Below are 25,803 nucleotides of genomic sequence, written 5' to 3' on the forward strand. Positions count from 1 at the left end.
AGTGAAGCAAGTGCTCATTCCCAGCTTGACCTCTGAGCAGCGGTTCTCCAACTTTAGTGTCCTGTGGGGGACACCTGGGAAGCAGTTAGGAACGCTTCTCGTAGGGCCTTGGGCAAGACCTGCTGAGCCTCAGGGTCTGGGATGGAGGCTGGGAATCTGCGCTTTCACTAGCTTCCCAGGTGATTGGAACGCAGTGGCCCACGGACACCACTTTGAGAAACGCTGACTCTAGGTGCTTGCCTTCAGAAGCTGGACTGAAAATGGGTACCTTGTGGAGAACTGAATCACTTTGCCGAGAATGTATGTTGGACAAAGACACTCTGTGGGGAGACTGTTCACGGAGGATTTGGATTTAGCAAGGGAGAGCGTAATTTGAGTGTTTGAAGCCACCTGGTTCAACTGGTGGGGGTTGTGAGCGTCAGAGGACTTGCAGGTGAAATAACTTCCTTTTGGATTGCACCCACAAAGCTAGGACACTTGGAGATGCATTCCTGAAACGTAACAGGTTTTACTTCTCCCCGAGATGTCACTTCCTCAGATCTGTCACACAGTGAGGTTATGGTGCCGATAGCATAAGTGTTTCTTGACACCCTGTAGTTTATATGTAATTATTGTAATCCAGTTCTAATGATGAATGAAGCTCTGACTTAATTTTCTCTCATTTTGAGGTGAGTTTTCTGCCTCAAAGATGTGCCCCCCCCAAAAAAAAGGTTGTGGGGATTGATAAAAATCTAAAGTACACCTTTTTCTTTCTCGAAATCTGTAAAAGTTACTGATTTATAAAACTGAAGGTATTTGGGCTACAGGACAATTTTGACTGGTGTTTGCGGTTCTCTCCCCTAGTTGCCCAGGGAAGAAAAATAGCAATTGTTTGCGGAAGTTTTGTGCTTCAGTTTATTTTGGCCTGGCATGTGAAGTTTGAAGATTTTGAGGTTCCAAAATGTTTTTTTTTTTTCCTGATTCAGTCAACATTGGAAGGTTGGGCTAGTTTTCGGGATCTCGTAGAAATTTCAGGATTTCTTTAATGTTTCTTTCTTTCTTTTCTTTTTTTCTTTTTTTTGGAGGCAGAGTCTCGCTCTGTTGCCCAGGATGGAGTACAGTGGTGTGATTTCGGTTCACTGCAACCTCTGCCTCCTGAGTTCAAGTGATTCTCCTGCCTTAGCCTCCTGAGTATCTGGGAGTACAGGTGCACACCACCACGCACAGCTAATTTTTGTATTTTTAGTAGAGACGGGGTTTCACCATATTGGCCAAGATGGTGTCCATCTCTTGACCTCGTGATTCACCCCCCTAGGTCTCCCAAAGTGCTGGGATTACAGGTGTGAGCCACTGTGCCAGGCCACTCTCTAATGTTTCTTTACTTGAATATAGGCCTGATGGGGATTGAGAGAGAGCTCTCATTTTCCTGGAGGAAGAGTTTTGTGTGTTAATTGACGTTCTCCTTGGCGTTCCTGTTACGTGGGCGTTCATGATCCTGGGCACCCAAGGAAATTTGCTTGCCAGAGTTCTACTTGTTAGGGTTAGGTGAAAGTACTTTTACATACTGTGTTATTTATGCCCTGACAAAATTATAAAGTCTGTCTCAAAGTTCTGTTGGCTCTTACTAGTTGACTTTAAGAATTTGGGATCCACCGTTAAGCCTCTTTAGATTCTCGAATTTACTGTGGTGTGAACTTCAACATCGAGGTTGCTCTTTCTGTTTTATCATTGACTGAGCTTCAAGCCAGATTATGAGTAAGTTATTTCTCTTTTTCTTTTAAGGCACTTCATTAAAAATGTGATAGGAGTAGGAATTACTTTGTAGTGCTGTTATACCTGTGAAAAAGGATTTGCTAGACTTTGGGAGGCTGAGGCAGAATAATCACTTGAGGCTAGGAGTTTGAGACCAGCCTGGGCAACATAGTGAGAACCAGTCTCTTCAACAACAACAAAATGAGCTGGGCCTGGTGGTGTGCACCTGTGGTCCTAGCTACTTGGGAGGCTGAGGATAGCTTAGGCTGAGGAGTTAGAGGCTGCAGTGCCCAGTGATTGATTGTGCCACTGCACTCCAGCCTGGGTGATAGAGGGAGACCCTGACTCTAAAAAAAAAAATGAGGCCGGGTGCAATGGCTCATGCCTGTAATCCCAGCACTTTGGGAGGCTGAGGTGGGTGGATCATGAGGTCAGGAGTTCTAGACCAGAGAACTGTGAGAGCAAGACTCTGTCTCAAAAAAAAAAAGGACTCCTGAGAATCTTTTTTGTGTTTTTTTGTTTTAGAATTTTCCATTTCTTTGGATGGGACTGCTTGGTAGGTGAACTTTTTAAGACTCCTAAGCTGGGCGTGGTGGCTCACGCCTGTAATCCCAGCACTTTGGGAGGCCAAGGCAAACAAATCACCTGAGGTCAGGAGTTCGAGACCAGTCTGGCCAACATGGTGAAACCCCTGTCTCTACTAAAAATACAAAAATTAGCCGGGCGTGGTGGCACATGCCTATAATCTCAGCTACTCGGGAGGCAGAGGAGGTTGCAGTGAGGTGAGATCACGCCACTGCACTCCAGCCTGGATGACAGTGAGACAGACTCCGTCTCAAAACAAAAAAACTGTCCTCTTCATGTTTTAAAAAAGTTGCTGTAAAACTGTGTGCTGGAGAATTTGTGAGAGCTTACACTGGACTGAGAGAAACTTGACTAGGAGGGAACGTAGGACAGTTGATTAGAACACCTGAACACTTCTCTTTGGGCAGGTGGATTTGGGGTGCTTGCAGTGGCAATTCTATGCACTTCCTTGGAAACACTTTCAGATTGCTCCTGAACCGGCTTAGATTGGTGACTACAGTGTGACTGGGAATCCTTTTAAAAATTGTTTTTGTAGAGGAAAGAAGATTATTCTTAAGAGTTTCAGTACAGTATACCCCAGGAGATTGATTTTTGCACATGTTAATTATGCTGTTGAAAAAGATATTGTTTCTTTCACACATTTTATAGTATCGTCTTTTCTAGATGTAAGTAGAGAAGTAGAGCTTACGTGGTTGGGTGGATATAAAACCTCCAACTTGTTATGAACAGTTTGTTTGGGAGAAATGGCCAAGGGAATTTCCCTTTAATTTGAGGACCCTAAATGGATTCTCCCTGGCTTTGAGAAACTCTTTGTTGCATGCTTTATCTTTTACTTTGATTCATGGCTGACCAATCTTACATCAAACATTTTTTTTCCCCTTTGAAGTAAGAGATTCTTTTTAAAAAATGTAAGCTAGAAAGACAGAGACTTTCTTACACCAAAAGCTGGAGGCGTAAACAGTTTTAATAAAAGTGAATTCTTTGTATCTTTCGATGTAACTTCAGAGATTTTGTTTCCTCTGTCTTAAATTCTCAGGTTCTTTCTGATTGCTGTTTAAATAATTGGTAGTTACTATTTCAGAGTCATGCTTCTTAAAAAATTCTACCAAAATTCACTAGCTCAGCTTCCATTTAATTAGTATCAGAGAAATGGTATCTGTGGTACTGAACATTAGTAGTTTGTTCCAGGGTTTATTGTAGGTATTGTTCAAGTCAGTACTGCCTATCTTGGCACTTAGGTTCTTGGAATACAAAGGTAGTTAAGGTTTGCCCCTCGGGGCTTATAGTCTTCTGGGGATGGCAAAGGTCCAGACATAGGAACAGAATTTTACTCCAGGCATGATAAGTGTTATCACAGTTGTATAAATCATAAACAGATATCCCAGTTCCTGCCTCTTGTCCAGTCATAATTATGAATAGTTTCTCCTTTCACTCTCAACTGTCCTGATTTGGGAGATAATTATATGTGTTATAAAACAATGGGGATATTGAAAAGAGACATTTACCTCTGGCAGAGATCAGGGAAGGCTTCCTGGAGGAAGGTGCTTTCTGAGCTGAATCTTGATGGATAAGTAGGGGTTCCCATCACAGAGGGCATAAGCAGGAACTGGTGACAACAAATAGGAGAGAAAGAGTGAGAGTGGGGGAGACAGAGTGAGAGTATGTATTTGCAAAGTGTGGGAATTAGGTATATCTATGAGTTATAGGAACATAAAATTTGTGGAGTGTCAGCGTGGATGGGTAGAGAGATGGGCAGAGACCAGATCTTGAGGGCTCCATATGCCAGGCCAGTGAGCACCTACTCTGTGCCAGGCACTGTAGGCATTACTTACATTGTCTCTCATCTGTTCAACTCTGAGAGGAAGACATCAGTATCCTTCAAGAGAACCTAGGTTCAGGTTGGGTTGTAATTTGCCCCGGTTTAGAATGTAAAAGTTTGAATGTAACTCTAGATGTTCTTTAGCAGTGGGCCAGTGGACTTTGGAAGCTTCAGCTTTTGCAGTATGTGATTAGGGAGCTGTTGAGGATTTTACTTGCTTTCTATTTTTATTATTATTTTTTGAGACAGGGTCTCACTCTGTTACCCTGGCTGAAGTGCAGTGGCGCCGTCACAGCTCACTGCAGCTTCCACTTCCCGGGCTCAGATGATTTTCTCACCTCAGCCTCCTGAGTAACTGGGATTACAGGCTTGCGCCCCATGCCCAGCTAGTGTTTTGTATTTTTTGTCGAGACAGGGTTTCACCATGTTGCCCAGGCTGGTTTTGAACTCCTAGGCTCAAGCAGTCTGCCCACCTTGGCCTCCCAAACTGCTGGGATTACAGGTGTGAGCCACTTCACTCAGTCAGTATTTTTTGTATTTTTTATTTTTTAAAGAGATGAGGATTCATGATGTTATCCAGGTTGGAATGAAATGACTAAACAGAGGCAGGATCATGGTGTACTACAGCCTGGAGCTTCTGAGCTCAGGCGACCCTCCTGCCTCAGTCTCAGCTGAGACTATAGGTGTGCACCACTGCGCCTGGCCTGTTGAAGGATTTTAAAGCTGAAAGTGATGAGGGCAGATTTGCTTTGCTGGGTTGACCTCAGGCTATAACATGTAAGTTCTACCAGAGCAGGGATTTGGTCTTGTTTAACTGTGAATCCCTAGAATTGTGCCTGGCACCAAGTAGGTGTTCCATGTGTTTGTTGAATGAAGGCTGACAATAGAGTCAGAATGGATTTGAGGAAAGCAGGACTGGATGGAGGGATATTAAGAGGCTGTTGTGTTGGGCCAGGTAAGAGACTGGTTTTGTGACTTGGGGGACGGATGAAAGAGAAGGCTGTCACCTGTGTTTCTGAATTAGGTGATTATACAGGCTGTCAATCACGGTAGAGAATACAGGAAGAAGAGTGGGTCTGGAGAAGAGGTGAATTAGAGTTGCCAATTAGATGAATTAAGAGTAGAGCTGGATTAGAGTAGATGATGAAGGGGTACAATCAGTATACAACCGAATATTTGAATCTGAAATCTGGGGGAGAAGTCAGGGCTAGAGGTAGAGATTAGGTAGTTATAAGAAGTTAGGTAGTAGCTGAAACGTGGAGAGATGATGATGTTACCCATAGAGAATGGAAAAACTGCAAAGAGAGGCAAAGAATAGGGCCGTGGGAAATAGGGGTTTCATTTTAGTACCTTCTCCAAGTCTTGACTTTAGTGCTGAGGGCTTATGTTCTTCCATAGAGAGTACCTTCCACAGCAGTCCTGTCAGACGAGAGTGGGCATGTTCAGGGTGGTGTGGCCGTAGACAGCAGCAGCCCTGTCAGACTTACTGCTTTATGTTTTGCTTGTGACAGCAGTAGTTGGTTATGGTATTTAAATGGACTGTAAGAGGTTAGCTTGATTTGGAGTAACCTCAGTAGCTGTACAGGTAGACAAAGTACAAAGATATTGACAGTGTGTTTCCTCTTTTAGAAGAAGAACTTTTCTAAAACTCTTTTTAGATGGAGTTTCATTCTTGTTGCTCAGTCTGGAGTGTAATGGCGCCATCTTGGCTCACCGTAACCCCGCCTCCCCATTTTAAGCTATTCTCCGACCTCAGCCTCCCAAGTAGCTGGGATTACAGGCATGCACCACCATGCCTGGCTAATTTTGTATTTTTAGTAGAGATGGGTTTCTCCATGTCTGTCAGGCTGGTATTGAACTCCCAACCTCAGGTGATCCGCCTGCCTTGGCCTCCCCAAGTGTTAGGATTACAGGCGTGAGCCACCACACCAAGCTCTACAACAACTCTTAAAGCAAGAGAGCTGCAGTTGCACACTTAAGAAAATACTGCCATGACTTGGTTATAGGTAATGCTAACATAAATGGGATATTCTGTTTCTCACTACACCAGTCATGCAGAATTATAGCATCATGTTGCCAAATGGCAAAATGTTCTGTGGCAGTTAACACCACAGATTGACAACACAGTGGCAATAGGCACTGTTTAAAAATATGGGTACTTGGCCAGGCATGGTGGCTCACGCCTGTTTCCCAGCACTTCAGGAGGCTGAGGTGGGTGGATCACCTGAGGTCAGGACTTCAAGACCTCTTTGGTCATGGTGAAGCCCCATCTCTACTAAAAATACAATAATTTGTGTGTGTGTGTGTGTTTGTATGTGTGTGTGTGTGTATGTACATGCACTAATCAAACTTCCTTGGGAAGGAAAATTTGAATACATTTCTGTCTTACACATTTCTTGTGTAGCACTATATATTCTGTGGTTTAGCAGTATTAACAGCATCAAGTTAAACAGTAACCAGTGTTGCTAAGGTCTCGTGTACTATGCCATGTATGCTGAGAAGAGATGCATCCTTAGAATTGAGAATGAGAACATTTCAGTTAATTGCAGTAACTTAGCCCATGATATATAGACCAATGGATATAAATGGAAATTGCACACTAAAATAGGACGTTTATATTTCTTCAGGTATTAGAAAACTACTCGGATGCTCCAATGACACCAAAACAGATTCTGCAGGTCATAGAGGCAGAAGGACTAAAGGAAATGAGGTTTGTATTGTTCTTGTTGCTTAACATGAGGGTTTCATAGGACATGTGTCTTTCTGTAGTTGTGTAGTGATATGATTAAGTCCACCTGTGTATATATTTGTGCTTCTGCGTCTGGCAGTGAGGTGGAACTATCCATTTCCCAAATTGTGTGTCGTCTGCCTGGAAGGTGGGAGTGGGTGGACACCCATTGGTTTTCATTTGGAGGTGCAGTGGCTTTCCCCATTTCCTTGCTCTTCCTTAAGTCTTAGTATAAAGATTGTTTTTTGTGTAAGGAGGCTGGCAGTGCACATTTTGTCTTGTGCCGTTTTGGAAGTTTCAGACCTGATAGCCTCTATTGTACCTAATGCTACCCTTTTCTCTACGCCATATTACTGAAGTTCTTTCCTTTAGGATGAACGAATGGTGGTCTCATCAACCTAAACTCACTGACTTTTTCCCCCCTACTAATTCCAGTCATATAGGATACAAATTTGCTACATTTTGAGGTGACCTTTATTGTCTAAATTTTTAGTATAGTTTTCCTGGACAAGTAACAAGTTAGAAACATAGAATTGCTGGCCTGAAGTCCAATGACTGTCTTTAATCTTTATTTTTCCTTCAAACTTCAAAAAAAAAAAAAAAAAAAAAAAAAAAAGGCCAGCCATGGTGGCTCACGCCTGTATTCCCAGCACTTTGGGAGGCTGAGGCAGGCAGATCACTTGAGGTCAGGAGTTTGAGACCAGCCTGGCTAACATGGCGAAACCCAATCTCTACTAAAAATACAAAGATTTGCCAGTGTGGTGACGTGCGCTTGTAGCCTGTAGTCCCAGCTCAGGAGGCTGAGGCAGGAGAATTGTTCAAAGCCGGGAGGAGTGCAGTGAACTGAAATTGCACCACTGCACTCCAGCCTGGGCGACAGAATGAGACTCCGTCTCAAAACAAAACAAAACAAAAAATACTTAAATGAGGAAAGAAGAGAGCACTACACAGTTGCTTCCTGGGACTTGGAACAAACTTCATGTTTTTGCTGGTCAAACTTTAGCTGCTTTAATTGACCTTTTAGTGTCAAAAGGCCCTCACTTTCCGGTCAATGGTTGAGACATTCTCAAGTTGATGTTTTGTGGGGAGGGAAGATTGGGATTGTCTACATCAAATTTCTTTCACTTGTATTTATGCCCTGTGTAGTGTTATAATTGTGCTTTATTTTTGTTTTTATGGGCTGTTTTCCATCATGCTGCTGTCTTCACTGCTGTTGGACCACTTTGCCTCTAGAAGGTAAATGAGTCCCTTTGGGACATACGGAATTGAGAACCTTAACTTATTTCTGCTTCTTGTTCTTAGAGGAATTATGAAGCAGTTATGGTGGCTCATGATGAGTGAGCAGCTCTGTAATTTGTAGATGGAGGGATAATATGTAGGAGTCACAAAAGAGCTGTGCCAGCATGCTGTTCCCCCTTGTAGCAGAGATGGTAGCACACCCACTTGATACTCCAGATTTTGCACAGGGTACTTTTAGAGATTGGTTCTTGGTGAAAAATTTTTTAGCATCCAGTGTGTTCCAAGGCAAAATAAGTAATAGTTTTTTAATGGCTTTTTTAGACTCAGAATTTATTTTTAACACTGCATAAATTAGGGCCTCTAGTTCTGAAAAATGCGAAGAGGCTTACTTAAACTATATATTTTTGAACATGCTGGGGAAAGGGAAGAGAAGGTGCACAGGTGAATCCTAGCTCTAATATGCTAGTGCCAAACTCAGTTAATAATAATGGGCATTGGTTGATATTTCTGGTAGCTTTTCTATTTTAAGATTCAGTAAGTAGCATCCTTCTCACTGAATTGTTACTGTTTTTGGAACCTGCTGTTGTGGCAGGGACCATGAAACAACTTAGTATGCCATCGTTTCAGCTTAATGTTGAAGCATGGGTACTAAATCCACTCGACTTATTTTTTGTATTCCAGTTTAAATAATTGTTCCTGGGTAGATATAGACTAAAACTCATTCTCCCCACTCCCAACAGAGCAAAAAACAAATGAAATAGAATTTTTCTGTGTGTACTTACTAGAAAATGTTTAACTGGGAAAAAAAGCTCTGCTTGTTTTATTGGCACAGCACCACTGAGTCTGTGATTCTTTGTCATAATATTCTGTTGCAATGTCTGAGTATGATACGTAGGTTGACATGTAGAGGCTAGGAAACTTTTAATAGTAAAATTTTACTAACATTTAATTTTTGGAATTTAATTAAAATATAACGAAAAAAATCATTAGTTTTTCGAAATTTCTTGGAAATTTGATTTATATTGTCAAAAAGCACTGAAGAAGTGTTAGGTATGGATTTCAGGTATCACATAATGTTTATCCCAGAGTTCTCTGAGTGTAATTTATGTGAATTTCATTGGGTTGTTCTTTTACTATTTTCATAGTGAAATTGTCATGAGATTTTTTTCTTCTGTATTTCTTGCTTAGCTTCTTCTCATTTCAGAATGAATTGGAGGGATTGGGTCTTTAGGTAAGCAGGCAGATGGATTATATGACCCTCATCCATTCTTTTGTGTTTTTACAGTGGGACGTCCCCTCTCGCATGCCTCAATGCTATGCTACATTCCAATTCAAGAGGAGGAGAGGGGTTGTTTTATAAACTCCCTGGCCGAATCAGCCTTTTCACACTCAAGGTAATTAATATAAACTCTGTTTTGGTGTAGTGGTTCTTGGACTTTTAATGTGCGTAAGAATTACCTGGTAGGTCTGTAATAGGGGCCGTGAATTTGCATTTCTCATATACAGTCAGATGACCCTGATGCTGTTGGTTCTAAATGGCACTTTGAGATGTTCTAATATGAATAGGATCTTTGAAATTATTTAGTCATAGTGGCTCTTGTCTCTGTTCATGTTTGCTTGTCTGTATCTTTGTAGATTGTACAAAATTGAAGGATAAGTATGTGTGGGGATAATTGCAGATGTTCTATTTTTTGTTTTTTGTTTTTTTTTTCTTCCTGAGACGGCATCTCACTCTGTCGCCCAGGCTAGAGTGCAGTGGTGGAATCTCAGCTCACTGCAACCTTCACCTCCCAGGTTCAAGCATTTCTGCCTCAGCCTCCTGAGTAGCTAGGATTACAGGTGCATGCCCAGCTAATTTTTGTATTTTTAGTAGAGATGGGATTTCACTGTGTTGGCCAGCTGGTCTTGAACTCCTGACCTCGTGATCTGCCCACCTTAGCCTCCCAAAGTGCTGGGATTACAGGCATGAGCCACTGCGTCCAGCCACAGATGTGCCTTAAGCCTTAATTAGGATTTTGTTGTAGTAATGATGTGAAGGATAAATTACTGGGCAGCTAAAGTAAGACCTACTATATGGAAAATAACTGAAATGTGAACATATTTGTGGAAATTCAAAAACTCATTAACATTTAGGAAGTGACAGTAATTACAAAGGAAGAGGAGTTAGGTAGAGTTCATAATAAAGCTCAAATAGGGCTAAATGAACAAGAAATTATTTTTCCACCATTTGTGATATATATGGCAATCATTTAGACTAGAGCTCTGTACACCTTTTCTGTACGGGGCCAGAAAATAAATGTTTTTGTTTTGTGGACCATACTGCTTTTGTCTTAACCACTCAGGTCTACTCTTTTAGTAGGAAAGCAGCCATACCTAAATTAACAGGCATGGGTGTGTTCCAATAAAAAATAAGTTATTTTATTTACAAATGTTTGTTTTACTTAAGGAAACAGGCTGCAGGCCGGATTTGATTTGGGGCTGTACTTTGCTGACCCCTGATTTAGACATAAGATGACTTGTTGACATTGGAGAAACTGAAAATTTGATGCTGACCCTTTCATTCTTAGTGTGTTTATAAATTGTAGCAGTCAGTAGACACTTTTTCCTTTAAGTTTGTTTTCTTGATGGATTGTATTTAAAATAAATATCTGAACAAATACCAGCTATATAACATGAAGCCATAAAGCTTGGTCTTTATATATAAATAAAGTTTATCTTGTGGTCAGATGTCTGTGCCGTTTTTTTATATTGCTTTTATATCCGACAGTTTGGTCTTCTTTTACCTTTCAATTTCGCGTGCTTTTCTTGTAATCAAACCTTGGGAGAGACAGAGCCACTGAGCTCAAAACCTAGCTTTGTGGTCAGGTGCGGTGGCTCAGTCCTGTAATCACAACAATTTGGGAGGCTAAGGCGAAAGGATTGCTTAAACTCAGGAGTGTGAGACCTTGTATCTATTTGGGAAAAAAAAAAAAAGCCTTGCATGATGGTGTGTGCTTTGGTAGTTTTAGCTACTCAGAAGGCTGAGCAGGAGGGTAGCTTGAGCTCCGAGGGTAGCTTGAGATGGAGGCTGCTGTGACCTGGGATCCACACCACTGCTCTCCAGCCTGGGCCATATAGCAAGACCCTGTCTCAAAATAAAAACCTAGCTTTGTAAACTGGGATGGATTTAACCTCTTTTTGGTGGAATGTGCATTCCTGGCACAGTCAGTCCTTAATAAATGATAGCCTTTATGATGTTCTGAGGTTCATTATCCTTAATTGCCTGTTAACGGCACTTTTCTATTAATATATATTTTTTGAGATAGGGTCTTGTTTTGTCACCTGGGTTGGAGTGCAGTGGTAGTTTGTGCCTGTAGTCCTAGCACCATTACGGGTCACTGCAGCCGTGACCTCTGAGCCTCAAGTGATCCTCCCACCTCAACTTTCTGAGTAGCTGGGACTACAGGCACATACCACCATGCCTGGCTAATTTTTTGTGCAGAAGTTTTGCCATGTTGCCCAGGCTGGTCTTAAACTCCTGGGGTCAAGTGATCCACTTGCCTTGGCCTCCCAAAGTGCCAGTATTACAGACACGAGCCACTGCACCTGGCTTATTTTTTAATTTAATATTTTCATTTTTAGGAACAGGATCTCACTCTTGTCCACAGCTGGAGTGCAGTGGTATAATCATAGCTCGCTGTATCCTTGAACTACTGGGCTCAAGCATTAGTCCCACCTCAACCTCCCCAGTAGCGTACACCACCACCCTGGCTAATTTTTAAATTTTCTTGTAGAGATGAAGTCTTGCTATGTTGATTAAACTGATCTCAAACTCCTGGCCTCAAGTGATCTTCCTACCACAGCTTCCAAAGCACTGGGATTACAAGTGTGAGCAACCATACCTGGCCCTCTATTATATAGTGTATTGTTACATATACTGTAATTATATATAATTATAATTAATACATATTATATGTTTATTACAAATATGCCTGTTAATGGTATATTCTATTTTTAAAATGAAGGATAATTGCTTTTTTCTGTGAGTACCTTAAGGGTAGGAACTGAGTTTTATTTCTGTTTGTAATTTGGCTCTGGGCAGAATTCTTGGCATAGTACATGCTTAATGTGTGAACTGAATTATATTTCTTCATCTTAATTTTACAGGTGTGAGCCACTGCACCAAGCCCCTTAATTTTACTTTTAATATATCTGAATAAACACCATTGTATGAACCTGCTGTAAGCTTGGGAGTGGTCTGTTAGTGTTAGTCTGCAGCTTGTCTGGGATGTGCTAATTGAAGATTTGCTCAATACCTCATCTCATCTGCCTTTGGCTTTCTGTTGCTTATCCTTGATAGTATCTAGTTCATTGGCTTTTTACATCCACAAGCATCACTTCTCTGATATACATTGTGCTCTTTAATGGATTAATGGTTTGCTTGGTTGGTTCCTCTAGTTAGACTGTAAACTCCTTAAGGGCAGAGTCTATATTTTATTCATTATCCACAGTACTAGATACATAGTTGCTTTCAATAAATATATATTTAATGAATGAATTTAGTGAATAATGGCTACATTTTGGTACTTAATTATTCTTTTTATTTTCTGAGACAGAGTCTTGCTCTGTCACCCAGGCTGGAGTGTAGTGGTGCAATCTTGGCTCACTGCAATCCCCACCTCCTGGGTTCAGGTGATTCTCCTTCCTCAGCCTTCTGAGTAGCTGAGACTACAGGTGTACACCAGCATGACCTGCTAATTTTTTAATTTTTAGTAGAGATGGGGTTTCACCATTGTTGGCTATGCTGGTCTTGAACTCCTAACCTTGTGATCTGCCTGCCTGGGCCTCCTGAAGTGCTGAGATTACAGGCGTGAGCCACCGCACCTGGCCTTCATTATTCTTTTGACATTTGATGAGAAATACTACCAATTTTTTTTCGGTAGAGAGAGTCTTGCTATGTTGCCAAGGCTGGTCTCGAACTCTTGGACTCAAGAGATCTGCTCACCTCAGCCTCCCAAAGTGTTGGGATTATAGGCATGAGCCACCTCATCTATCCTTGTTCGTAATTTTGATGGGCTGAGCACAGTGGCTCATGCCTGTAATCCCAGCACTTTGGGAGGTCGAGGTTGGTAGATCACGTGAAGTCAGGAATTTGTAACAAGTCTGGCCGGGATGGTGAAACCCCGTCTGTACTAAAAATACAAAACTTAGCCAAGTGTGGTGGCGCAGGCCTTTAATCCCAGCTACTTAGGAGGCTGAGGCAGGAGAATCGCTTTAACCCAGGAGGCGGAGGTTGCAGTGAGCCGAGATGGTGCCATTGCACTCCAGCCTGGGCGACAGAGAGAGACTCTGTCTCAAAAAAAAAAAAAAAGAACTGTTTCAAGGGGTTAACAAGTACCGACATGGCCCTTCATCTGTAAGTATTTTATTTTTTATTTTGAGACAAAGTTTCACTCTGTCGCTGAGGCTGGAGTGCAGTGGTGGGATCTCAGCTCACTGCAACCTCTGCCTCCCAGGTTCAAGCAGTTCTCTTGCCTCAGCCTCCTGAGTAGTTGGGATTACTGGTGTGTGCCACCACACCTGACTAATATTTGTATTTTTAGTAGAGATGGGGTTTTGCCATGTTAGCTAGGCTGGGCTCCAGCTCCTGACCTAAAGGTCTGCTTTGGCCTCCCAAAGTGCTAGGATTACAGGCATGAGCCACTGTACCCGGCCACCTCTAAGTAATTTAGATGGTATGTCTTAAGAACAAAGACATGGCCTCGAGCGGTGGCTCACGCCTGCAATCCCAGCAGTTTGGGAGGCCAAGGCAGGCGGATCACCTGAGGTCAGGAGTTCAAGGAGAAACTTTTGTTTTTACTAAAAATACAAAAAATTAGCCAGGCATGGTGGTGTGCGCCTATAATCCCTGCTACGCGGGAGGCTGGGGAAGGAGAATCACTTGAACCCAGGAAGCAGAGGCTGCAGGTCACTGTACTTCAGCCTGGGCAACAGAGCAAGACTCAGTCTCAAAAGAAAAAAAGAACAAAGACACTTTCCTGCATAACCGCAATGCCATTATCACACTCAAGAAACTTAACATTGATACAAATGTGTATAATATGTAGTCCATATTCTAATTTTTCTCTAGTTTCAAAAGTAATCTTTGTGGATTAAAATCCTGTATCCAATCATGATATTTTTGAACAATTCAGACTAGGTGTTATATAGAAAATTAGTTCGATTTTGTTGTTTTTTTTTGGAGACAGGGTCTGGCTCCATTGTCCAGGCTAGAGTGCAGTGGCATGATCACAGTTTACCGCAACCTCCGCCTCCTGGGCTCAAGTATTCTTGTGTCTCAGCCTCCTGAGTAGCTGGAATTAGATGTGCTTGACACCACGCCCAGCTAATTTTTATATTTTTAGTAGAGATTGGGTTTTGTCCTGTTGCCCAGGCTGGTCTCAAACTCCTGGACTCAAAGCAGTCCTCCCACCTTGGCCTCCCCAAGTGCTGGGATTATAGGTGTGAGCCACCATGCCTAGCAATTAAGTACATTTTTAAAGGACTAATAAAAATGTAGAAATCTTGGTTATTTCCAGATTCCTGTGTTTTACTGCCTAGTCATGTCTGCTGTTCCAGGTTGTCCAAAGGATTCAGCAGCAGAGGCCGATAGTGGTGGGAAGTTTTGCATAATGGTTGACCAAGGGCTAGTTTGGTGAGTGTCTTGCCTGTGATAATGGACAGGAAGACACCAGTTATTTAACTCAGATTTCTCAGTTTTCCTTTTAAAGGTAGTAGTGACACGTTTGAAATCTTTTGGCATTTTCTTTGCCTGTTTTCCCTTATGTGTCAAGGAAAAGCTTGTGTGCATAATAGCTTGTTAGTTTTTTGTTTTCCCTACTTGGAAATCTCATCTGGTGGGGCATTGGGGTCGGAATTTAAATATATATTTATTATTTTTTGGTGACACTAAGTTTCGCTCTTGTTACCTAGCCTGGAGTGCAATGGTGCGGTCTCAGCCCACTGCAACCCCTGCCTGCTGGATTCAAGTGATTCTCCTGCCTCAGCCTCCTGAGTAGCTGGGATTACAGGTGCATGTCACCATGCGTGGCTAAGTTTTTATATTTTCAGTAGAGACAGGATTTCACCATGTCCGCCAGGTTGGTCTCGAACTCCTGACTTCAGGTGATCCACCCATCTTGGCCTCCCAAAGTGTTGGGATTACAGGTGTGAGACACGTGCCTGGTCAGAATTGTATTTTATCTATGTGCTTTTACTATTTATATGAAAATAATTGTAATTTTTTTTTATTTTTCAGTTCTGGACAGATTTGTACGGACTTATCTGTGATTACAAAAGATTTACTGATTTGCTGGAGTTTTTTGGGGCATGACACAGGGTTTCTTCTCTTACAAAAGTTTTTCTGAGTAATGTGATGGTACAGGTTGAGTATCCTTTATCTGAAATGCTTGGGATCTGAAGTGTTTCGGATTTGGGAATTTTTCATAATTGCCACATACGTAATAAGATATCTTGAGGATGGGGCCCAAGTCTAAACACAGAATTCATTTGTGTTTCACATTTACCTTATATGCATGAAACAAAGCTTTTTTTTTGTTTTTGAGATGGACTCTCAGTCTGTCATCCAGGCTGGAGTGCAATGGCGCAATCTTGGCTCACTGCAACCTCCGCCTCCCAGGTCCAAGCAATTCTCTTACCTCAGACTCCCAAGTAGATGAGCTGCCCTGCTAATTTTTGTATTTTTAGTAGAGATGGAGTTTTACCATGTTGGCCAGACTGGTCTCAAACTCCTGACCTCAAGTGATCTGCCTGCCTCAGCCTCCCAAAATGCTGGGATTACAGGCGTGAGCCACTGCACCTGACCTCAAAACAAAGTTTTGACACTGTGTGTGTGTGTGTGTGTGTGTGTGTGTGTGTGTGTGTGTGTGTTTTGGAGACAGAATCTCACTCTGTCTCCCATGCTGGAGTGCAGTGGGATAATTTCAGCTCACTGCAAGCTTAGCCGCCTGGGTACTGTAGCCTCCCAAGTAGTTGGGACTACAGGTGCAAGCCACCATGTCTTAGTAATTTTTGTGGTATTTTTAATAGAAATGGGGTTTTGCCATGTTGCCCAGCCTGGTCTTGACCTCTGGGGCTCAAGCCGTTTACCCACCTTGACTTCCCAAAATGCTAGGATTACAGGTGTGAGCCACCGTACCCAGCCTTTGTGCTTATTTTTATTTTTATTTTATTTATTGCATTTTAGGTTTTGGGGTACATGTGAAGAACATACAAGATTGTTGCATAGGTACACACATGGCAGTGTGATTTGCTGCCTTCCTCCCCATCACCTATATCTGGCAGTTCTCCCCATGCTGTCTCTCCCCCCAACAGACCCCAGTGTGTGATGCTCCCCTCCCTGTGTCCATGTGTTCTCATTGTTCAACACCCACCTATTAGTGAGAACATGCAGTGTTTGATTTTCTGTTCTTGTGTTTTGATGGCAAACCATCACATGAGGTCAGGTGTGGAAATTGCCATTTTTGGCGTCAGGTTGGCACTCCAAAGGTTTCAGATTTTGGAGCTTCTTGGATTTTTGGATTAGGAATGCTCAGCCTGTACACTTGACATTTTATATATAGATAGTTTACATCAGTACTTGGAGCTAATCCTCAAAGGTAGGATAGGTGCAATTTATTTCTACTTTGGGTTCTTGATTTGAATTTTTTCTTTCCTGAAGTCATCTGTCAGTGTTGATTGTTGCCCAGTTAGAGATGGGATTTGTATTGTTTTTTACACTTGGGATTTCTGTTGTGATAAGATCACTGTGAACGCCTTTATAGTGTTATGCATTCTTAGGACTTTCATGACGAAATACCATGGTTTTGTGATATGGTTGTTGTGTCTTTGCTGAATTTAAATAGGGTCCCAGCCGGGCATGGTGGCTCATGCTTAACCTGTCTCAAAAAAAAAAAAAAAAAAAAAAACTCAACTAAATATAGTTAAATAGGCCAGGCTCGGTGGCTCACGCCTGTAATCCCAGTACTTTGGGAGGCCGAGGTGGGCAGATCACCTGAGGTCAGGAGTTTGAGACCAACCTGGCTAAGATGGCAAAGCCCTGTCTCAACTAAAACATAAAAACTACCTGGGCTTGGTGGTACATGCCTGTAATCCCAGCTTCTCTGGAGGCTGAGGCAGGAAAATCACTTGAACGCAAGAGGTGGAGGTTGCATTGAGCCAAGATGGCAACACTGCACTCCACCCTCAGCAACAGAGTGAGAGTCAGTCTCTGTCTCTGTCTCTCTGCCTGCCTCTCTCTCTCTCTCTCTCTCTCTCTCTCCCCCCCTCTCTCCCTCTCCCTCTCTCTCTCTCTCTCTCTTTCTCTCTCTCTCTCTCACTCACTCTCACTCTCTCTCTCTCACACACACACACACACAGACAGACACACATAAATTGGGTTCATAAATGGTGATTCCAGCACTCACTGTCAGGCATAACTTCAGTCTTTTTTTTCTTTTTTTTTTTTTGTTTGAGATAGAGTCTTCCTCTCTTGCCCAGGCTGGAGAGCAGTGGTGCAATAATTTTGGCTCACTGCAACCTCTGACTTCTGGATTCAAGTGATTCTCCTGCCTCAGCCTCCCAAGTAGCTGGGATTATAGGCTCAGGCCACCATGCTCAATTAATTAATTATTTGTTTTTTTTTTAGTAGAGACGGGGTTTTGCTATGATGGTCAGGCTGGTCTCGAATGGTCCTGACCTCATGTGGTGCCTGCCTTGGCCTCCCAAAGTGCTGGGATTACAGATGTGAGCCACCTTGCCTGGTTAACATTATTTACTTTTGCTGTTACATGTCACTTATGGCTATTTGTACTTTATTATACTTCATGTGGTGATACAGGGTTCAGCATCGGGGTCTTTTTTCAGTTAGCAGGTTCAGTTGAACCCTTTTCCTGTTTAGACAATTTTTTAAAAGTATAAAAAAACTTAATAAAAGAAATAGATGGCTGGGCTCGGTAGCTCGCGCCTGTAATCCCAGCATTTTGGGAGCCTGAGGTCAGGAGTTCGAGACCAGCCTGGCCAACATTGTGAAACCCTGTCTCTACTAAAAATACAATAAAATTAGCTGGGTGTGATGACATGCCCCTATAATCCCAGCTACCCAGGAGGCTGAGGCAGGAGACTCCCTTGAACTTGGGAGGCGGAGGTTGCAATGAGCCAAGATTGCGCCACTGCACTCCAGCCGGGCGACGAGTGAGATTGTCTCAAAAAAAAAAAAAAAAAAAGAAAGAAAACTAAAGAAATAGATGACTACATTTAAAGTATCTTCCATTTATATCCGTAGTTTGCAAAAAAGGAAAAAGCAATGGAGGGAGTGAGATAATTACTGCATTTTTACAATGCTATTTAAATAATTACAATTAAAATTTTTGTATACAATTCCACACTTAATAGCAAATTGCAGATGAGTTTTCACTAGGTGTGGTGTCTTACCTTATAATCCCAGCACTTTGGGAGGCCAAGGTGAGAGAATCACTTGAGTCCAGGAATTCGAGACCAGTTTGGGCAACATAGTGAGACTTTGTCTCTACAGAAAACAAAATTAGCCAAGTGTGGTAGCCCACAGCTGTAGTTGCAGGTATTGGGGAAGCTAAGGTGAGAGGATTGCTTGAGCCCAGGAGGTTGAGGCTGCAGCTGAGATCAAGCTACTGCACTCTATTCTGGACGACTGACTAAGACCCTGTTTCAACAAAGAAACAAAAAATCCAAAATGATTTACTTACCGTTAAATACCAAGAAAAGAATTACTGCAGCAAACCTAGATTTAGATACAATAAAATCATGGAGCTTATCATTTGAAAGACATTTTTGACTTTTCATAGGTGCCTAGCAAGCAAAGTTGTTTTTTTTTTTTTAAATGCAAGTCGGATCAAGTCACTTTTCTGCTTATCCGTTGTCTACTTCTCGAATGGTTTTCCTAGCACTTTCTAACTGGTCATTCATTGTGTTTCAGCTGTCCTGGCCTTCAGCCTATTTCTCAGACACCCCAATTTTGGGTACACTGTAGGTCCCTTGCATGTGCTAGCTCATCTACCTGGAAAATTCTGTGATACCTTCTTGCACATAATAGATACTAATAAATATTGGCTGAATGCAACCAAAAATGTTGACTTCAGTAATAGAATTAGTAGAAGAGAACATTATCCAAGTCCTTTTCTGTTTGTTTGTTTTTGTGACAAGGTTTCCCTCTGTCACGTAGGCTGAATGCAGTGGTGCCATCGTGGCTTACTGCAGCCTTGACTTCTTGGGCCCAAATGATCCTTCTGCTTCAGCCTCCCGAGTAGCTGGGACCACAGGTGTGTGCCACCATGCCTGGCTAATTTTTTTATTTGTAGAGATGAGGTCTCACTGTGTTCCCCAGAATAGTCTCAAACTCCTGGGCTCAAGTCATCTGCCTGCCTCAGCCTCCCAAAGTGCTGGGATTATAGGTGTGAGCCATTGCGCTTGGCTTCTTACCAAAATCTTAAACCAGTTAATTCTCCTTGTATCTCACCTTGCTTTTATATTGTTTTTTATTATAGAATATGCTTTTGTTTTAGCTTATTTTTTCTTCTGCTCGGTAAGTTAACTTTGAAGAATCCTTTTTTTCTTGCCCTTTTTTTTTTTTTGAGATGGAGTTTTGCTCTTGTTGCCCAGGCTGGAGTGCAATGGTGTGATTTCAGCTCACCACAACCTCTCCCTCCCAGGTTCGAGTGATTCTCCTGCCTCAGCCTCCCGAGTAGTTGGGATTACAGGCATGCACCACCATGCCTGGCTAATTTTGTGTTATTTTTTAATAGAGATGGGGTTTCTCCATGTTGGTCAGGCTGATCTCCTGGTCTCCAACTCTCATCAGGTGATCCACCTGCCTTGGCCTCCCAAAGTGCTGGGCTTACAGGCGTGAGCCACCATGCCTGGCTTCTTGCCGCCTTTAGAGCAGTTCCACATAACTCTGTGGAAGAATCTGCTGACGTTAGAAATAAACCTTTCTTTCTCGGGCTGTGGCCATAATCTTTTTTTTTTTTTTTTTTTTTTTTTTTTTTTTAATTGCTGAAGGAAGAAACCGAACCCTTAGGAAGAGTTTAAACATTTTATGTGTTTATTAGATATATTATTCCTTTTAGAGTTTTGAACTTTGATCATCTTGTTAGGAAAAAGAGGCCAGCCACAGTGCCTCATGTCCATAATCCCAGCATTTTGGGAGGCTGAGTCAGGAGGAAATTACTTGAGCTCAGGAGTTTAAGACCAGCCTGGGAAACATGTGGAGACCTTGTCTCTGCAAAAAAAATATTAGGCATGGTGATGGATGCCTGTGGTCCCAGCTACTAGGGAGGCTGAGATGGGAGGATTGCTTGAGCCTGGGAAGTTGAGGCTGCAGAGAGCTGTGATTGTGCCAGTACACTCCAGCCTGGGCAACAGAGTAAGACCCTGTGTTAAAAAAAAAAAAAAAAAAAAAAAAATGCTGAGCTTGTGGGGGGAAAAAAAAAGAAAAAAATTTTGCATTTATTTACAAATGAATGTTAGCAACATTTTAGATAATAACTTATGTAGTCTGTGTGAATCATATCAAATATGTGTGATTTTTAATGCTTAGAATCCTAGAATTTTAGTGAAGGAGGAGCTCTCAAGTTATCTAACTCATTTATGTTTTACAGATAGAAAACTAAACTTCTGACAGATGAAATGATTTATACCATACATCTATATGATAATTGCATATGACTGAGTTGGCTTTAGAGCCCAGGACCCAATCTTTGATTTGATTTCTTTTCATTGTGCCAATTTAGAATAAAGTTTTTCTCTTGGTTTTCTGACCTTTGGCCTCTTCATCTTTTGAAGGATCTTGTAAGTTCCTTGGTATTTCTCTAAATGTCAGTTTTATTATCTTCAATGAAAGTTCTTGTTAAGTGAAAGTAGCCTTTAATATCCTTAAATGTGAACCTGTTCCTTATGGCTTGAGTTTTTGCACTCTCCATTATATTGGCATTTCTAGTTGTTGGCTTTCTTTTCTGTGCCAGATTGAGTGGTATATGTTGGTGCTAAGAGCACTGGAATAGGAATCAGGGACTTAGGTACAGCATAGCACCTCATGTATTACTTGGATATCTTCACTTGTCTCTAATATTGAAGAGTTATCATTGGTTGTTTAAAAACTTCCAGTGTAAAACCCTAGTATGCCATGAAAGGGAACTGCAGAATATAAATTGATGACCCTGAAACTTGAAACAAGCATGAGGGCTCAGTTTCTCCATCTCTTGTGGACTTCACCCTCACTATCTGACATGCTGATGTAAGGCATCTTTCCTGTATCCCAAAGCTCTGTTGAAAATCTCTTGGGCTAAAAACCAGTACAGACCTTGTGGTACTCTGTTCTAGCCTTTTTAGATTGTTGTGTGTGAAAAGTAAGTCAGCTGTGGATATTTTTTTTTCCTATTTTGTGACGCATTTGCTATTTACTGAAGGCTGCCTGTTTTATTGCAAATCCTGTTCCACTGTGCACTGTAGGAGGTCTGCTCACAAAACCCAGTTAGTAGAGCAGTACCATTTACTTTGGTCAGTTGTAGCAGCAATCTGGGTTTTTTTTTTTTTGAGATAGAATCTTGCTGTGTCACCCAGGCAGAAGTGCAGTGGCATGACGTTGACCCACTGCAACCTCCGCCTCCTGGGTTCAAGCGCTTCTCCTGCTTTAGCCTCCCGAGTTGCTGGGTTTCAGGCGTGTGACACTGCACCTGGCTACTTTTCATATTTTAGGTAGAGATGGGGTTTTGCTATATTGGCCAGGCTGTTGTAAAACTCCTGACCGCAAGTGATTCACCTGCCTCAGCCTCCCAAAGTGTTAGGATTACAGGTATGAGCCACCGTGCCCAGCTAGCAATCTGGTTTTGAGGGAGGCTTTGACCCTTCATTTGGTAAAAGGTTCATTATTTGACTAATTCCCAAAGGACATCTGGATTTATCCTCAAAAGAAGGGGTATTTCATTGTCAGTATTCCTAGCCAGCTCTGGGAGAAGAGAGAACATAAAATCAGGTCAGAGTCTGGTTTTATGCCCAAGAGATGGACTGCCTTTTGGCCTTCTACCTCCTGAAGTTCAGAGCCCTGTGAGAATGAGATGGTAAAGGTCAAGTAGCTGTGGTTTGAAAAGTGCCACCACTGGGATGATTGTGTGGTAGCCTATCAGAGTGGGCAGGATGCTAACTTTAGAGGTGCTAAAGGGATTTTTTTTTTTTTTTGATACAGAATTTCGCTCTTGTTGCCCAGGCTGGAGTGCAATGGTGCAATCTTGGCTCACCACAACCTCTGCCTCCTGGGTTCAGGCGATTCTCCTGTCTCAGCCTTCCAGGTAGCTGGGACTATAAGCATGCACCACCATGCCCAGCTAATTTTGTATTTTTAGTAGAGATGGGGTTTCTCCATCTTGGCCAGGCTGATGTACTCCCAGCCTCAGGTGATCCACTTGCCTCGGCCTCCCAAAGTGCTGGGATTACAAGCGTGAACCATTGTGCCTGACCAGGGATGTATTTTTTTAAACAAGAAGGTTATAAATGTTTCTATTAAGTGTGATTTTAAAGCACGAGCGTTCTGGGAAAATGAGAAGATTGTACATACTCTAGACTTCCTTGGGACTGTATTTGAAAAAAATAAATTTTTCTTTGGGTCAGCCATTGTGAAAACTGCATTTGATCTCAATCCTTCAGATCAGGCCTTTGGGGAGAGTTAGTTGAAGAATTTGTTTAGTCTAAGAAAGTTGCTTCTAGCTTAGCTAAATCTGGAAGAAAAGATAGAACCTAATGTTTGAGTGCTAACTGTATTCCAGACAGACATTATACTCCTTATATTGGTCCTTTTGAAGGATAAATATGTTTCTGCGTCCTGTACTAACGAGGAAATTGCCTGAGAGAGTTTAAATAAATCGTACAAAGTAACACTTGGTTATTTGAGATTTGTTTTTAATACAGAGAGGACAGATTAGGAACTTTGAAGCTTCAACTAAATGAGTCACTTCTCAAATGTTTGAGAAGCATGCTCAAGGTTCTGGAGGAATAGCTCAATTTGTATGTCATAAGAGAAGTGAGGGGCCGGGCGTGGTGTGGCTCACGCCTGCAATCCCAGCACTTTGGGAGGCCAAGGCTGGTGGATCACGAGGTCAAGAGATTGAGACCATCCCCGTCAACATGGTGAAACCCCGTCTCTACTAAAAATACAAAAAATTAGCTGGGCATGGTGGCGCGTGCCTGTAATCCCAGCTACTCAGGAGACTGAGGCAGGAGAATTGCCTGAACCCAGGAGGTGGAGGTTGCGGTGAGCCGAGATCGCGCCATTGCACTCCAGCCTGGGTAACAAGAGCGAAACTCCGTCTCAAAAAAAAAAAAAAGAGAAGTGAGGACTGAGCAAAAATATATATAATTTCTTCTGAATGATTCTGTCTTTTTTGATGCATTGGTGCTAAATTGGCTTTGATTGTATGATACTTCTTAAAAGTATTGGCTAAAGGCCGAGTGCAATGGCTCATGCTCGTAATCCCAGCACTTTGCGAGGCCGAGGCAGGCGGATCACCTGAGGTCAGAGTTCAAGACCAGCCTGACCAACATGGAGAAACTCTCTCTACTAAAAATAAAAAATTAACATAGTGGTGCATGCCTGTAATCCCAGCTACTCAGGAGGCTGAGGCAGGAGAACCTTGAACTTGGGCGGTGGAGGCTGCAGTGAGCCGAGACTGCACAGTTGCACTCCAGCCTGGGCAACAAGAATGAAACTCAGTCTCAAAAAAAAAAAAAAGTATTAGCTAATTACTTTGTTTTACTCTTCTCTTTTGAAATGCAGAGGACTCTTCATGCTGGTTTTCTTTGGAAAGTTATCTGTCTGACAATTCTACTGCTAAAACTTCAACTTTTTTTTTTTTTTTTTTTGGTCTTCATTTCCATTGCCACCACCCTATCCTAAATTATCCTCCTCTGGATACTGAAATAGCTTCTGCCTGGTCTACTTACTTTCACTTCCCCCCCTTATGATCCAGTGCTTTGCTCCTTTGTAATCCACTCAGTGGCCAGAGGGATTTTTTTCAAAAACATGATTTGATTGTGACACATCATCAGTGGTTTCCCATGGCAGTTGCAGAAAAATCCAAATCTTGTTTGACCATACTGCCCTTGTTTCAGTGATTTGAATTCCTTAAGCTTTTTCCACTTTCAGGATTTCCCATTTTGAACTCTTTCTCCTCTACTTTTTCCTGGCCAGTTTTCAGGAACTGACAGTTTAACCTCAGTTCTTAAGAGGATCCTTCTCTTATCTCTAAATTGGATTTTCCTGTGTCCAGACCTTACTTGTTATCACAAGTTTATAATTATTTGGGTGATTGTTTGATATGTCTCTCCTGACTGGGCCTTAGGGGCAGAGAACTTGTATTATTGTGTTCTTGGTTATATGTCTAGCAGCTCTTATGGCAGATATTTAGTAAATGTTTGTGGAATAAAGGCAGTGGAAAAACACTTAGAAGGATGTGCTGTGGCAGCGGTTCTCAATGCCAACAGTTGAATTGGTTTACAATAGTAATTTTTAGTGTCACAGTGGAAATGTGTAGTATAGAATGTATAGTAAGATCTTTTTTTCATGGAATGGAATGTTTGAAAACCTCCAAAGTGTATGGGTTTTTTGTTTTTTTGTTTTTTGCTTTTCCTCAGGAGAAAAAAGTCATGTTTGGGGTTACTTTTTTTTTTTTTTTTTTTTTTTGAAACAGACTGTTGCTCTGTTGCCCAAGCTGGAGTGCAGTGGCACGATCTTGGCTCACTGCAACCTTCACCTCTCGAGTTTAAGCAATTCTCATGCCTTAGTCTCCTGAATAGCTGGGATTACAGGCGTAAGCCACCATGCCCAGCTATTTTTTGTATAGTTAGTAGAGACAGGGTTTCGTTATGTTGACCAGGCTGGTCTCAAACTCCTGGCCTCAAATGATCCTCCAGCCTTGGCCTCCCAAAGTGCTGGGATTACAGATGAGAGCCAGTGTACCCGGCCTGCTGTTACTTCTGAAATAGAAATCAAATGCCGTTTTGATTCCTGATCTTTTGTGTATGACTTCTCTCTTTTTTTTTCCTGCCTCTCCCTGAAAGCTTTTAGGATCTTTTTTCCACTATTATGTAACTTGGTGTGTGGGTCTTTTCTGAGCCCTTGTGCTATTAGGTCTAGAGACTCGGGTGTCTCAGGTCTGGGAAATGATTTTACAATTTTTCTGACTGGTGGGTAACTAGCCATTTGTTCTGATACTGTCAGTATTTAACTTTACGTTAGGAACATTTCATAATACAGATGAAAAATTTAGGCCGGGTATGGTGGCTTACGCATGTAATCCAAGCACTTTTGAGAGTCTGAGGTGGGAAGATCACTTGAGGTCAGGAGTTAGAGACCAGCCTGGCCAACATGGCGAAACCCCCTCTACTAAAAAAAAAACAAAAATTAACTGGGCATGGTGGTGCACACCTGTGATCCCAGTTACTCAGGAGGCTGAGGCACGAGAATCACTGGAACCTGGGAGACAGAGGTTTCAGTGAGCTGAGATCATGCCACTGTTCTCCATCCAGCCTCGGTGACAGAGCAAGACCCTGTCTCAAAAAATAAATAAATACATAAATAAAAATTGAAATATTATGTATATAATATCCAGCCCAGGCTTTTCTATTTGTCATGCCCTGTTTCTTTCATGTCATAGCCTAC

The 25,803-nt window shown here is 42.1% G+C and overlaps 1 protein-coding gene across 4 annotated transcripts in view; it reads left to right on the forward strand.

The window, feature by feature from the left end:
* Window positions 1-25,803, forward strand: part of ASXL1 (ASXL transcriptional regulator 1) — a 79,205-nt gene that overhangs the window by 561 nt on the left and 52,841 nt on the right. For 2 of the 4 annotated variants that reach the window (XM_064382313.1, XM_064382315.1), the window contains exons 2-3: window positions 6,763-6,845; window positions 9,388-9,496. In XM_064382313.1, the coding sequence (XP_064238383.1) occupies window positions 6,763-6,845; window positions 9,388-9,496 (192 nt within the window). Of the gene's footprint in view, window positions 1-6,762; window positions 6,846-7,774; window positions 8,100-9,387; window positions 9,497-12,248; window positions 12,995-25,803 lie in introns of those variants that run through there. The other 2 variants (XM_064382316.1, XM_064382314.1) reach the window with 2 other exon arrangements.

The sequence above is a fragment of the Aotus nancymaae genome, unplaced genomic scaffold (genome assembly GCF_030222135.1).
Source record: "Aotus nancymaae isolate 86718 unplaced genomic scaffold, 86718_ANA_hifiasm-v0.15.2.pri h1tg000029l, whole genome shotgun sequence".
In the NCBI taxonomy this organism is placed as follows: Eukaryota; Metazoa; Chordata; class Mammalia; order Primates; family Aotidae; genus Aotus; species Aotus nancymaae.